Source organism: Gallinula chloropus, assembly GCF_964237585.1.
Source record: "Gallinula chloropus genome assembly, chromosome: 1".
NCBI lineage: Eukaryota > Metazoa > Chordata > Aves > Gruiformes > Rallidae > Gallinula > Gallinula chloropus.
In genome coordinates, this window is record NC_140085.1 from 86481613 (window position 1) to 86498059 (window position 16447).

General features: G+C 38.8%; 1 protein-coding gene across 1 annotated transcript in view; it reads left to right on the plus strand.

Moving 5' to 3' along the window:
- The window catches only part of SPAG17 (sperm associated antigen 17), a gene marked incomplete at its 5' end in the record, with an annotated part of 113297 nt that overhangs the window by 24462 nt on the left and 72388 nt on the right, over positions 1-16447 (plus strand). Inside the window, 4 exons of the mRNA XM_084273881.1 lie at positions 2674-2863; positions 6279-6473; positions 12369-12550; positions 16016-16171. Coding sequence (XP_084130007.1) covers positions 2674-2863; positions 6279-6473; positions 12369-12550; positions 16016-16171 — 723 coding nt within the window. The remainder of the gene's footprint in view (positions 1-2673; positions 2864-6278; positions 6474-12368; positions 12551-16015; positions 16172-16447) is intronic.

Here is a 16447-nt window from a genome sequence, read left to right on the forward strand (position 1 = left end):
CACAGAATAACAATCAGATCAGACCTCTAATTGCTTTCTAACATCTGTATTTTAAAAAAACCCAGACGTTTTCAGTGGTACATTTCAGCAACTTACTGAACAGTTGGTCTTTGCTACAGTTCTTTTCCAGCAAACATTCATGCAGCTGAAGACCATTATCAGAAAGTCATTTAATTGCTGCAATAGTTTACTCTGTGAATTGATCGAAAAACTATAATGTAAAATGTGATTACATGGAGACCTAAGCATACTATGCCTGTAAAAGATGCAAGAAGATAATGGTTTAATGGGTTTTGTGTAGTTGATAAGTCTATGATTATCTTTATCAATAATTTTTTTGTGGGAATAATTGGTGAATGGCGTATAGTGCACAAGGACATTAAATGTCATGTAATGAAGTTGTGTCCTGTTCCCATATAAGACAATAGTTGTAATCAATTATGATAATATATGATACAGAAGTATAAAAAGAATCTGAAGGGGGGGAAAAAATGTGGTTTCAATCTGAAGAGAAATTGAGAGACTGAAGTTAGAGCAGATTTTTTTATAGTGAATGGAGAAAAAATTGCTTTTCTCTTAGATATCTGTCAGTGCTGATAACTGAGCTATAAAACATAAATTGGAAATATAAAGATTAAGCACTTTAATATTAAAATAGAGCCTTTAGCTTTGATTTGGCAAGATTATGCTTTTGAGTATAATTGTATTTCCCTGGAGAATCTGAATATTGTCAGTATTGAAGGCTGAAGAATCCCTGCAATTTACAATTATTTCTCTGTTTTAGGCAAGCAAGCTGGACAAAGTTGTCAGCTTCTCTGGATTATATCTATATAAAAGTACAACAGGCAGCAGTTGAAGGACAGAGTCAAGTATTTGAAGGGCTCTTAGCTATAAGGATGCTCTGCAGCATATAATGGGCAGAAATTGGCTTTTAATTTAGAATTCTAACTCTGAATTGTCTGCCATAACTTTTTTTATCCTTTCCAACTAGCTCATACAGTACAGGTTCCATTGCCAACAATTCAGGAGGTTGAAACCAGGATTTTACCAGCAGAGCAGTTCTCATAAAGGCAACATATAACTGATCATTGTTTTTCTAAATAGACATTAGTTAATGGAATGGTTTGGCAGAAGAAAACCAGCAAGTTAATACACAAAAATAAACCATTATAAATTTCTCTATTTAATTAGGAGGAGGAGCTTGTCATAAATTGACAGGTATATGCATTTAAATTAATACGTAGAAGACAAGAAATGTCTCTGAATTAGAAAAATATTTGAGGTAGTAAGAGTCTGTAATATTAAACTCAAAATAAGAAAATTATGGAACGGAAGACTAGAAACTCCACAAAAAGCTGCATCTTTAAGAGGAAAGAGTCCTAGAAAGGAGAGGCTTTTGCTTCCTGAGGAGGTCAGCCCTTTCTTAGAATCTTGGCAGGTTCAGAAATGTCTCCACATCGTTTGTAGCCTGATGATTATATCATCTGTTTTGATGTGTCCATCAGCATAGAATCAAGGTAGAACTATCAAAATCTGGTTTGAAATGTCCAAAGTGGAATAAATTTGAAAGAAAATACTGAAAGTGTTCAAATCCCCCATTTCACAGCACAAATAGTTTAAAGAATCTCTTGGAGACATTCCTAAATTTTAGGGAGAGGGAATGCATGAAGGAGGGAAAGCAGGAAAATATTTTCTGCTTTGACTTTGAACTTGAACTAAACACAATTTCTATAGCTGGAAAGTCCGCTTTTCCATCTGGATCTAGGGAAAGCAACTGTGTAGATTCAACTGTCCTATCTCACTTGCATGGAGAGCTTCTCCGATTGCTTTAAAGTGACACCAGCAGGATGGTAGCAATGTTAGTATAATTTTATTGTGTTTAATTTAGCTTTACAATGCTTAAATGTCCTTCTTGCATAATTAGTCATAGTGCTACTGCTGGGTAGAAATAAGGCAGAAGTTTTTTTGCTCTTAAAGCACCTTGCTTTACTTTAACATATTTTGGATTATTTTAACTTTAGACTGGCTCTGAGATTTCTGGATTTATAGTGTGAGGCTTTGGGATGCCTACAAAATCTTTCTTCATTCTTTACTCTTAAATTACTGACCAGAACTTAATGTAGGTGGTTTTGTTTGAAAATAATAAGAATGAGTGAGTAATATCCTGTGTGAAAATGAGCACAAGAGCGGACTGATATTTACATCAAAGAAAAGTAGTGCTGGTACCGGTTTACACCATACTCAAGAGTGTTAACAGAGATGCTAAAGACTTAACAGAAATTGAATTTTTGCATGATTTCCTTTCAGACCAGGAAGATTTCTAACTGATGCGAGTGCTGTAGTGGCAGTAACTAAAGCACAGTGATTCTTTACTTTGTCTTCATACCAATATGCATTTCATTAGTTTTTTAGGTATGGTGTCTACCTACCTCTCACAGTTCCTTATTAATATGAAATCTTAACACTATGATTTAGTAAGAATATAATAAACTAAATGGTGTGTTTGAGAAGGATAAAGCAGAGTATTTAAGGTACCATCACTACATCAACATTATAGTGCCTGAGAGGGAAAGTGTTCAAATAAAAAAAAATGAACCACTAAAATTTTACTGCAGTCTGGCCTTTGTTCTGCACAAAGGCAACAATGAGAACTTAGTTTATTCATCTTGTCAGGCAGAAGAGCAACAAAAGGAAACGGAAGGGGGGAAAGAGAGAGTTAAATCTCCCAACAAGAAAGAAAAGACAGCTGAGAAAGAAAGGAAAGGAAAAAAGACAGAAGTAGGCCATCTAGCACCAGTCTCTGTTAAAAAGGACACCCAACTGAAGCGACGGGGAGAAGTGGAAGAGGAAAACAAATACATTGGTATGTAAAAATGTTGATACACTCTCGATAAAGTTTTTAGAAATCTTGCAACCTAGCTTCTAACCGAGTGCTTCATTTTGTTCCATGTTGAAAAGTCAAAATATATTTCCAAATGGAAAGCAGCAATGCTTTCACATTGTAAGAGAGCAGTTTTCTGCTCAATATTAGGATACATATAAAATATAGGTGAGGTGTATGTATCATGTTGACATCAAAATGTTTTAGCATGTATAAGACTAAAAGTGACTAAAAATATCCTACATAAAACCTTTCTTACGGAAAGGTTTCCAAACAGTGGAAGGCATTTGTGTAAGAATACAAAGACAGCTTTCTCCTTGTGTTAAAAGTATAACGGAGTTGTTCACCATTGTCTGGGGATGAAGCCAGGCTCTGTCCAAAGGGTAATGTGATTTTATTTGCTGAAAAAAACATGTGGATAGAACTGTGATGTGACAAAATTTACTGCAGAAATAAGCTATGCAAAGTAAGAAATAATGTGCTAACTAATGCTAAGAAAATCTTTACTCTTAATGCATAGCATCCATGGTTACAGATTTCACTGGAACAAAAAATATTGAAGGATGTGCATAGCTTTCCTCAATAGATCACAATAATATTTAATTTGGACCATAATATGTTTGAGCTACGTCAACATAGACAGGATCTCTCCTGCTGATGAAGCAGTTGCTCATTTTTGGATGTGTACCTGCTATTCCCAACTTAAACTGCTATAGGCTTTCCTCGCTCTTTCACCAGACCTTTGTCTTCATCTCATTCAGGAGATGAAGATGCTCTTCAAGCATCTAAAAATCATCTGTCCAGGTGTTTAGAGCAAATCTCAAATCTTAGTAAAGCTGACAAAAATACATAAGAACAGAACAGTAGCTATCTGTGAATAGCTGCTCATTTTTTTCAGATAAGGCTTTGCTCTAATATCATTCTTTTGATAATTTTAAGGCTTTTCAGGGCCTGAAGAAGTTTTCAAATAAACATTTGTGCCTCTAAGAATCCAAGCTGAAGTGATGTAGAGAATGTATACGATTATTATTAAAATTTTTACAGCAAAAATTTACAGCATAGATTGGCTTTGGGTGGATATTGATATGCTTACATTAGGCCCCCCAAAATAATTTTACCAGCTCCAGCATTTTTGCTACCTACTTCCTGCCTTGAGAAACAGAAAATATCAGCTACCTGTATAAGATTTCCATGCTTTGCTGCCTTGTTAGTCACAGCTAATGAGAAGACAAAGTAAGAAAAATACAAATTGCCTCCAAAAACTAACAGGCATTAAAAGCATCCTTGGTGAGTATGCTTAGTAGCTTTATTTTGTGAACTACTAGCACTGCTGTTCAACTGTGATTTTATTTGTCTCATTCGTCCCAGGGATATTTACAGAATAGCAAAAGATTGCCTCAAGGGAATTTGTTGAGGTATTTTGCACCTAGTCACCTGTGCTGCATTTAATTTTAGTAATGACTGTACTGAGCTGAAGCCATTCTGAATAATTCACCACAGTCATTGTGTGCACACAGTTTGGTTTAATAAAGACATTGTTTCTGACTCCTAAAAAAATTAAAATAATTGTGTTCAGTGGATTGTATTCAGGGGAAAAGTGTCTTTGCCCAGGACCTAGTGGGTGTCATTGACAGAGCTTTAAACTAGTATTGAAGGGGGAGTGGGATAATATCAGGCTTGCTTGCAACAAGTTGTGGGATGACATGCCAAAGCAGGAGCAAGAGCCCTCAGCCTGCTGCTTATAGACATGCTGGATGTATCTTGCACTCTTGAAGTCTAGCAATGGTGAGCCAGGGCCTCCTGAGATAATAGGAACTAAAAGGGAAACACTGGTAAAGTACATCAAAGATATTCCAACCACTCCAGTCAGTCAGTTACCTTCAATGGGACTCAAATGCATCTGTGAAAATGCTTGCAGGATGGGAAGGAAAGAAGAGGAGATAAGAGACATGTGCATTCTGGCCGGGCTCTGATCTTGTTGGTGTCACAGAGACCTGGTGGGATGGCTGCTGTGACTGGAGCATCAGGATGGAAGGATGCCAGAAGGATATCTTTAGGAAGGATAGGCACGGGAGACAAGGTGGGGGTGTCACCTTCTATGTCAATGACCAGCTGGAATGCATGGAGCTCCATCTTAGTATGGATGAAGAGCTCACCAAGAGCTAATGCATCAGGATTAAACGGAGGACCGGGACAGGGGACATAATATTGTGGGTCTGCTACAGGCCACCCAACCAGGGACACCAGGCGATTGAGTTCCTCTTTAGACATGTAGGAGCAGCCTCAGTCACAAGCACTGGTCCTCATGGAGAACTTCAATCATCCCGATATCTGTTGGAGGGACAATGTAGCAGAGTACAAGCTGTCCAGAGAATTCCTGGAACACATTGATGAAAACTTCTCCTCTAAGTGACCGAGAAGCCAATGAGGAGAGGTTCGATGCTGGACTTTCTCTCACCAAGGAGGGGTTGGTAGGGGATGTGAAGCTCAACGGCAGCCTTGGCTGTAATGACCATGAGATGATGAAGTTCAAGGTCCATAGTGAGGAGGGTGCATAGCAAGATAACTACCCTGGACTTCAAGAGGGAAGACTTTGGACTCTTCAGGAACCTGATAGATATATTACCATGGTACAAAGCTCTGGAGGGAAGAGGGGCCCAAGGTAGCTGGCTAGTATTCAAGGATCACCTCCTCCAAGCTCAGGAGCAATGCATCCCTACAAAGAGGAAGTCAGGCAAAAATACCCAGAGGCCAGCATGGATGAACAAGGAGCTCCTAGGCAAACTCAAATGCAGAAAGAAAACCTGTGGAGGGTGGAAGCAAGGAAAGGTAGCCTGGGAGGAATAGAGAAACTGCCCGATCAGCTTCTAGACGACTTGTTTCACTTACTTAAATAATATTTAAACTTTTGCTTTGATACTGAAATGTTCCAGTGAGTATTTCTACTGAACTAATAAAGACTTTAGGATGAATTTGGATATTCCCCTTTTCAACTAAAAGGACTAATGTGAGCAAGATTAAATAGGGTAGCTTAGACTACCATTAGAGCATGTGGGTATGTCCTGACACTAAACACCGTCTTAAAGAGAAGCAGTTACAGAAATGCTGCTATGACTAGCATTCTGCTTATAATCAGCTTCTCCGATTTCTTCCCTGGTGCTACTCCAAACAAAGTTTACTTCTGACTTGTATTTTTTCAACCAAATTTTAGGTGGTTTGCTACAGAAGATCTCAGTCTAATATTTTAAAGCTTACATGTGATTATCCCAATGAGGTTATAAAATAAATGCTTCTCTGACCTTAATTTGCAAGTATCCTTATATAGTCAAGAAAAAAATTCTTTTGTTTAGCTGTTGAATGTCCTTGCTCTAATCTGATTTTGTTGTGTTTTGAACAGATGATGAACCAGATGATGGTGCCCATCATTACTTTATAATTTTGGATTTCCACAACCCTCAATTGTTGCCTGTGATGTCTGATCTTGGGATTAACATTTCAAGTGTAATTAGAATTTCTTCTGAGAATTATAAGCCGTTGCAGACATACTTGGAAGAAACTAATCTTCAGGAACAATCTTTACTTTCATCTGAAGGTAAACTGGTCATAACAATAAAATTTGTATAGAAAGAAGGCTATTTTGTATTCAAGATTGCTCCTGCTGGGTTTTTTCTCCTTCTTTGTGCCTTGTGTTTGTGTGTACTACCTGTGAGCAGTGTGTTTGCTAGTGCAAAAATCGTGTTGCCATTGGTTTAGTCCCTGTACTGAATGGTTTGCCTGAGCAAAAACCTGCCTCAGCTGAATAGTGGAAAGAGGGACTGACTAAGCACACAGGGGTTACAGACATGGTTTTCTATTGTAGCCATCAAAGAGCAATGTTTTATCAAATGTGTACCTCTGTGAATTGGTCAGGAAGGTGTGTTGCTAAGAAAAATTGGCTCATTTGGTAATTTCAAGGGAAGTGCACAGCTGGCTACTTGGGGATTGTGGCCACAGTCAGAGAATATGCTACAGAATAACACCCTGCAGTTGTACTCAACTGTCCCCAAGCTGTAGCACCTCTCTTGAACTGGGATCCTGGTGAATAGCAAGCTAAATATGAGTCATCAATGAAAGTTAAACATGCTGAGCTGATAGATCAAGGGAAGGGTTTATTCCCTGTTACTTGACTCTCATGAGACCAGAGTTCTGGGCTCAACCATACAAGAATAAAGATAATAAGCTAGGGTCGAGCAGACAACCACCCTATGAGCAGTGGCTGAAAGGCAGTAGCTTGCATGGTCTGGAGAAGACTTACAGGAACATAATAGCATCTTTCTGACATCTCTGAGAAGGTTATCAAGAGCACAGAGAAAAACTCTGAAAAACACTGAGGTATATTGGAGAAGAAAAAGAGGTTGTGATCTTAAATAGCCTTTGTAAATCCCAGGTCCCAGAAACAAGGCTAAAGTCTGGCACAAGGAGAGGATCAGGTCATGTAACACTTGCTGACTTGTGCAAAGCACTTCATACTTTTCCACACGATTTCCTTGTCTCTGAAGTGGAGATATGGATTTGACAGGTGGACCATGGTGGACCTCAGCTGGATGGTTGAGTTGCAGTCAAAGGCTCAATGGGTGGAGACCAGTGATGAGTGGTCAGGGGTCCGTGATGGCACCAGTATTATTTAACATCTTTATTGGGGATGTGGGCAGTGGGATTGAGTGCACACTCAGCAAGTTTGCAAATGACACCAAGCTGTGTGCTGTAGTTGATACTCTAAGGGAAAGGATGCCACTCAAAGGGACCTTGACAGGCTGAGAGTTGGATGCATGGGAGCCTCATGAAGTTCAACAAGGCCAAGTGTGAGGATTGCACCTGGGTCAGGGCAATCCCAAGCACAAATACAGACTGGGGCATGTGTGGATGGAGAAGAATTTGGGAGTCCTGGTGGACTAGAAGATAACCATGAGTTAGCAAGGTTTCCTCCTGGTGAAGAAGGCAAATAGTATCCTGGGGCACATTAAGAATAGCATAGCCAGCAGATTGGCAGGGGAGGCTAACCTCCCTCAGATAGGGCCCCATCTGGGGTTCTGTGTCCAGTCCTGGACTCCCCAGTTCAAGAAAGACAGGGAACTACTGGAGAGAGTTCAGTGGAATGCTACGAGGATGATGAGGGGAATGGAGCATCTCTTGTTTGAGGAAAGGCTGAGAAAGCTGGGGCTGTTTAGCCTGGAGAAAACTGAGAGGGGATCTCATAAATGTTTTCAAAAGATCTAAAGGGCAGATGTCAAAAGGATGGCGCCAGACTCTTTTCAGTGGTGCCCAGCAACAGGACAAGGGGCAGTGGGCACAAACTGAAACACAGGAAGTTCCACCTGAACACAAGGATAAACTTTACTCTGAGGGTGGCAGAGCACTGGAACAGGCTGCCCAGAGAGGTTGTGGAGTCTCCTTCTTTGGAGATAGCCAAAATCCATAACATGTTCCTATGCAACCTGCTCTGGGTTACCTTGCTTTAGCAGTGGGCTTGGACTAGACGATCTCTACAGGTCCCTTCCAACCCCTACCGTTCTGTGATAATTTCAAGTTTCTTACAGTTTTGTTAGAAATTGTAGAATTTAAAGATAATGTCTTACTAGAAAAAAAGGTGAAAGTGCAGAGACCGGAAAGCATGGGTTTGGTTTTTTCATTTTATTTACACCACCTGCTGGGGGTGAAGGGGTAGGGACAAGTTGCCCCAAATATTTCCAAAGTTATGTTATCTTTTCTTTGTCTTGTATGTATAGTAGCAGGAAGACTTTAGCAAACTAAGATAATTAGTAAGTAGAAATTGTGAGGAAACTTTATAAAGGGGAAGAGTATAAATATCGATTACTTTTTATAGGTAGTAATGCAAGTTTTCCCTCCTATTGAGAAAGGATTGGTTGCAGAATAAGAAAACACCTTGGCTAAACCATGCATTCTTTGTGAACTTCATATGTAAGGAAGCAGTTAAGAATTAGAATTAGGTCAGTACAAATGAGGATATGTGTTTATTATGAGCCTATTGGCACAAAATCAGAAATGCCAAGATACAAAACAGGATATAGGAGGAAGACTAAGGAAAATATTTGTCTGCCCCTTAACCTAGAGGAAGAACTGTCAGGAGGTCATCCTGAGGAGACCAGCAGTGGTTAATGTTTGCGGGGGGGGGGTTGGTACATCTTGCTGGTATGTTGAGGGGGGAAAGGGATGTGTGGGGTGTGTGTTTAATCTGTTTTCACAACAAATACCATAGCAGACAGGTGATAGTTGTAACTAACCATAATTAATGCTGGTAGCAGGAAGATTCAGCATCAGACTGTGGAAAAATAAGTAAAATAACTGAGTATTACTCAGGTAAGGTAGAGAACTTTTCAGATCAGCTGATTTAGATCAATTTAACTTCATTCTGCTTAAAGGTCTGCCTGCCATCCTCATTTATATTTGAGAACTCCTACAGAGCAAGTGAGATAGTGGAAAAAGAGTTGTGAGGAAGAGAGAAAGGGAACTCAAATAGCCAAGGCACTGTAATCTGCTTAATTTCTGTTTGTGGAATAATACTGGAACAGATACTTTATAACCACTTAAAAGAAAAACAAGAAGATGAGTAACAGCTAGCATATGCTGTTCAAGAACAAATCTAGTTAGGCAAGCGTACAAAATGAAGTACTGGCTTTCTGAGGAGAGGAGTAGATTGTGTTTTATTTTGGGGTTTTAATAAGGCTATTTCACCTGGCCCATAGTGAGCAAGGGCAATCTAGATTAAAATAAATATATAGTAGGTACAGTTTCATTCAAAAATCTTCATCTCTGTAGAGTAACTGTTAAACATTTACTATCAAATAGGATGCGAGGAGCAGACTCAAGGGAATTTGTGGGGGGTATGGTATTATTTGGTATTTTAATGGGTACTGGAACAAAGGTATGTGATTCAAATGCAAAATGTTCTTGACAGACTAGAGAATAATAGTCTGGGAAGCAGACTATTCTATTTAATATGGACAGATGACATAATTAAATGTACGGTTAAGGACTAGGAAACACATTGGCTACATAACAGGATTGAAAGCTATTATGCTGACTTCAAAAATAAACATAAATCAGCAATATCAATAGGCCACTAATAAAAACTATCTCCAGATTATAAATGCCTAAAGTAATCCTGTTATGCAACTCAATAGTGAGGTAAGACCTTTTAAGAAGTGTGTGCCAATGAGAAAAGTTGCAAATGATGGATAAGAAATTTATTAAAGATCTATGAAATTTTATCTATGAGGAAAAAAATAGAATTGTTATCCCTAAGTAGAGAAGGATGAATGATGTAGTGGAAAAATTACATGTTTTCAAGTTTGTAAATGGCTAGAATACAAAATGAAGATTTTAAATTGTAATAGGAAAAATAAAATTTAACAGAAAGAAATTTTCTACACATGAAGTTAATGAAGTATTGAAGTAGACTGAGTAAGAATATTCAGTTTTTAGGGGCTTTAAAGGTTATATAAAGACAAACATTTGTCAGCAATTATACAGGTGTAGTTTGTTGTGCCTTGGAGCAGTCATTAACTCAAGTATCTTGTAGTTGATTGACTTACAAAATAAATCATGGTTGATAATTTCAGTAGTATACATAGATACTTTTAGAAAGGGGAGACATTAACCTGTAACTGCAGTCACGTTACAGTGTTTCCTAGCATGAGTACATATGATTAGCGACCGCAATTTTCCTGTTCTTTTCCGTCACAGGTGCTTGCATCCCCTAATGAATGTTCCCCAGGGGTCAGTACTGGGGCCCATCCTCTTTAATACCTTTATTGATGGTTTGAATGAGGGAATTGAGTGCACCCTCAGTAAGTTTGCAGACAGCACTAAATTGGGGAGAAGTGTCGATCTGCTGGAGGGTAAGAAGGCCCTCTAGAGGGACCTGGATAGGTTGAATTGATGGGCAGAGGCCAACGGGATGGAGTTCAACATGGTGCAGTGCCAGGTCCTGCACTGGGTGGGTCATAACAGCCCCAGGTAATGCTATGGGCTTTGGGAAGGGTGGATGGAAAGCTGCACAGAGGAAAAGAATCTGTGGGAATGTTGATTGATACTCACCTGAACATGGGCTAGCAGTGTGCTCAGGTGGCCAAGAAGGCCAAGGGCATTCTGGTTTGTATAAGGAATAGCATAGCCAATAGGACCAGCGAGATGATTATCCCCCTGTGTCTAGCTCTGGTGAGGCTGCACCTTGAATACTGTGTTCACTTTTGGGCCCCTCACCAGAAGAAAGACATCCAGGCCCTGGAGCATGTCCAGGGAAGGGCAATGAGGCTGGTGAAGGGTCTGGAACACAAGTCTTAAGAGGAGTGACTGAGAGAACTGAATCTCTTTAGTCTGGAGAAGAGGAGGCTCAGGGGAGACCTTACTGCTCTCTACAGCTACCTGTATGGAAGTTGTAGTGAGCTGAGGCTCAGCCTCTTCTTGCAGATAACTAGCAATAGGATGAGAGGGAATGACTGCAAGCTGTGACAGGGGAGGGTCAGGTTAGAAATGAGGAGAAATTTCTTCTCAGAAAGAATGGTTAGGTATTGGAATAGGCTGCCCAGGGAGGTGGTGAGGTCCCCATCCCTTGGAGTGTTTAAGAAAAGGTTCTTAGGGATATAGTTTAACAAGCAATATAGGTGGTGGGGGGATGGATGGACTAGATGGTCTTGGAGATCTTTTCCAACCTTAATGATTTTACTATTTCTTTTGTGATGTTACCAAGTTACGCCCTTGTAGTACCCTTTTATATGAGTAGTTTTCTCTTTCTGTCATCACTCCAGTAGCTGTGCTACTGCTACTTCAGCTTTTCTGAGAGCTAATGAGAGAACTCAGACCAGTCTCTCAGCCTGGCAAAATAATTTTTCCTGGCAATTAATTTTTCTGTGTTTCTGCTGGGAACGTGTGGCCTGACATGTCCTAATGACTCTAGGATTTCTGTTTTCACAGGTTCAAAAATCACCGTGCAATGTATTAGTATATACTAAATGCTTTTCTTTAGTATCTTCTAGATGTTATATGATGATTACAGACTTTGTCGTTGTTCTAAAATCATGTAGTGTACTGCTAGGTACTGTTGCCTGTTACTGAAGACTTTAAGGTAATTCAGTTCCTGGGTTGTGCCAAATCTTTTCTGCACTGACAATTTTTTCCCGGCTCCTGCATATTCTTTTGTGGCTACTCATGAAAACTTTATTAATTCTTAGAGGGTTCATATGATGGAAATATACCTAAGGAAAGAAAAGCCTCCATCTTGTAGGGAAAAGAATTAAGAGGGAAGGCAGTAGTCAAGGACAGATCATCTAATCCTGGGAAGCTCTGATGTTTCTGTGAAAGGGAAAGCCTAGGTGTCACACATGCTTTTGTGTTTTGGATAGGATTGTTTAGCAGACTAATGAATGATTCATGCTTTGTGTAAGGGAAGACATTGTACCATGATTTATCTAATACTTATAAATTTTAGTTGTAGAAGCAGAGAAAAGAAAAAAAGATGAAGCTATGAAAAACCTGGAAACATTTTGGAAGTACCTGGAGCCAGTTCTCAACAGTGGAAAGCATGGATCAAGTCTGTTTGACATTGCCAGACTTCATCATGTAGTTAAGGAGAGTGCCTTTCCCTCTGATTGGTCTGACAGAGTCATGCTGGTCAGTAGATACTTTTGGGTTTGTTACACCTAAGACAAATTTAGAAATGACAGGAATTTTAGGTTAGGCTTCTATGAAACAGAACCAGAATAGTTAGTATATTTGTAATCTTGAACAAGAATTATTTCCTGTGTATCCTACAAGTTTATTCAGCATTATATTCACAGTGTCCTTTGAATAATAATACATGACTTGGAGTTTCTTTATGTTGTAGGCTACAGCAGCAAAGTTTTAAAATAGTTCAACATTAAGTTTATTCAGCATCTTTACATGGACCTAGTTTGGATCTCATTAGAGTCTGATGTCAGTATGACATAACACAAAAATAATATTTTTGTCATTATAACAGCAGGTCTACTTAGTGTGTGTCAGAACAGTCACATAAGAACAAAATAAAATTAATGCAAGTTGATATAAGATGTTCTTTTAGCATACCCTGTATCACTTCTTTTTGTCCAACCCAAAACAGGGCTCTAGATTATTATTCACTGTATTCTATTGAGTCAAAACTATTACTGTGCACTGGAAGGCACAATGAGCCATTAGAATTTTTTTCCAGCCTAGGTTCTCAAGTGTAGTGAGGTAAAAGGGTCCAGTATTTTTCAATCCATGATGCCAGGAGTAAAACAGTATAATCTGCTAAGGCAAAATAAAGCAACATGCCATAATTTAACCTACAGTATTTGTAAGACTACATCCTATTAACACTTATTTATAGCACATTAAATACTGTATATAAAATAAACATATATAAATCTGGTGAGCTAGGAAGTAACCTTGATCCTGATGAGATCAGAATGAAGTTTGACTAAATCCAAATGGTTTCTAAGGTATTCACTAAAAATGCCTCAATTGTGGATACATGTTGACATGCTACATAGAACATTACTTATCATTGTACTCTTGATCTAATCTTTAAAATATGAAGCCCATTTTGGGAAAGAAATTTTTTAACTGTGTTCCCCATAATCACATTTTATAGGGGACTGCAGCTACTCGTGAATATCCATGTGAGCAGCTGTATTATAGCTGAAATAAAAGAAAAATGGTTCATCATCAAAATTGCTCCAGCAAGTTATGGTTGTAATTTCACGTTCTTCTGTATCTCAGAATTCAGCAGAGGCCTGAAAAAATAGGAACATTTATAAGCTTTTAAAGAAACAGGTGGGAAGAATATGATGTGTGAAACCATAGGTGGCTAGAGTAAGTCTGTTCTGTCAGATTCCTGGAGAGTCTCCAAGTCCTAGCTCTGAAGTGCAAGATATACAGAAGGAAAACTCTTGTGACAAATTGATAGAGAAATGATAAGAGTATTAGATTCATAAAGTTTATATACAGCAAGTAATCTCCACTTTCAAATTTCAGATTTTTAGAAAGGAAAAATAGTTTCAAAATTGCTTTCTTAAGTAGTCACTAGTAGGTAGGCTCAGGGAACTTTTGACAAGCATCTGTATCTGTCTCAAGAAGAATCACAGAATCACAGAATTGTAGGGGTTGGAAGGGACCTCAAGAGATCATCGGGTCCAACCCCCCCTGCCAAAGCAGCTCCCTAGGACATATCGCTCAGATAGGCGTCCAGACGGGTCTGGAATATCTCCAGAGAAGGAGACTCCACCACCTCCCTGGGCAGCCTGTCCCAGGGCTCTGTCACCCTCACTGTGAAAAAGTTCTTCCACATGTTGGTGCAGAACCTCCTGTGCTCCAACTTATAGACATTAATTAGATCCCCCCTTAGTCTTCTCTTCTCAAGACTGAACAGCCCCAGCTTATTCAGCCTCCCCTCATAGGGGAGATGCTCCAGGCCCCTAATCATCTTCATATCCCTTCTTTGGACTCTCTCAAGGAGATCCCTGTCCTTTTTATACCAGGGAGCCCTGAACTGGACACAATACTCCAGGTGAGGCCTGACCAGGGAAGAAGAGAAAGCAAGGAAATTGAATCAGAAAACTGTAATAGTACTAAACTTTGTGTGTGCCACATTGGGTAGAGCCAAGTATATACAACCTTGTAAAAATTCTTGTTTTGCTAAAAAGAGTATGCATTCAAAATAATCCAAAACTTTAACTGAAATATTTGTGTGCTCTAGTGATCTCTTGTAATTAATACATGAATGGAAGATTTTTATACTAATCCATTTTTCAGAAGAGTGTTGCATTGGGGAAAAAAAAGTGCAAGACTATCAACTTTGAAAATTCAGTTTTCACAAATAGGACTTCTCTCCCAAATATCTGCTCTAGTCTTTAAATGTTGTGAAAACTGAGACTAGTATTCCATAACTAGTCATTTAGAGTACTTGCTTTAAAGTGCATAAAAAAGGTCCAAATTGAAGAAAGCAGATAGTTAATAATTCTTCAGGGTCAGTTAACATATTTAGTCCTTAATGACAGTTGTGCTTCCTCACCATGTTTCTTTTGACGAAACTTAAAATTGAGACATCTAATGTTGATAGACAACTCTTCAAGGCAAACTTACTAATACAAGAGATTTTTCCTACTACCATGAAAGTGAAATAATCACTCAGAAAAGGGCTGTTGGCAAAAATTATCTAAAAGTTAGAATAATTTAATCTTTTCAATAATGTTTAGGGTGTACAAGAAAATAATATATCCATTAAAGCCACTGAAACATGAGTGTGGCATATGGTCTCAGGGATTTGTTATTTGCAGAAAAGCATTTCACTTTTAAAATAATGGTTGGTATTATCCTTTATATTCCTCCCAAGCTTTGGTGAAAACCTCAGTACACCACCTCAAGAACCTTGCCTCCTCCTTGTCAGATATTTGCAGATGCCGCCCCCTCACTTTGGGCTTTCATGCTGGTGTCCTGACTATAGAACTGAACTATAGTCCTGAACTATAGAAATCAGAGTTCAGTTCTTGAGACTTTCTTTTTTTAAAAGGGCAACAGAGAGAAAGAAAATAATGTGAGATGACATTGGTTAGTTGAGGGGCAGGGAATATTTACTTATTATTTATTTTGCATTTAGGGCAGAAGAATGGTTGACCTTGCAAATTCGCTGCAGGTTGATCACCAGCAGAAACATGCACATACGATACAAAAGAATCATTTTAAGTTACCTCACCTGATCCTTCCTATAAAAAACACCCAAAAAACCAAAAAAACTCAAAACTCACCAAACCTAAATTCCAGTTCCAGAAGAGCAGACCTCAACCAGTTACTGTTAAGATCAGTTATGCTTTATAGCAACTGAAATATCTGGGCAATACTCAGTCCATACTGAGTGTGGAAGTCTGTGTGGTGTGGCAGTGCTTAGGCAAATAAAGATGTTAAAAGGCCTTGTTTTCTTAGAATAACTCTGTAAAACATTTTGAATTAGTGGAGAAAAACAATCCCTTGGAATTTTTTTAAACAGTTGTCTATCTGCAGGTTAGAGAACTAATGAGATATGGCTAAGTTACATGACACTTCTGTATGCAAACTCCACCCTTTGATTTTCTGTCCTAGCTTGCATTTGGCACTGCACTGTTTGAAAGTATTGCTTGTTTAATGTATGACTGCCTGGACTGGAGAAGACAGCATTTTAACTACTTGGAAAACACCAAGTTTATTAAAGTGCCTGCACTATCAGAGAGCAAATCAACACAACCACCTGCAACTGAGGCAAGGATCCTTTGTGTTTCCTGTGGAGAAAAATCAGTTTGATTTTTTTGTTGTTCATTGTAGACAAAAGCTTAAGTGGGCAGAGGAAAGTGGTTTATTTGGCATGTACTAGTGAAGGGAAAAAATAGGCTTGCTCCACCTGTAGCAGAACTACTGAATGCTCATTTAAAGCATTCATAAGACTACATTCTTACTATATTGTTCCATTCAGAGGTGGGCGGGATTTGACTCCCCTAATACCAGTCATTTGCAAGAGTAGCATCTAGTCTAGGTTAA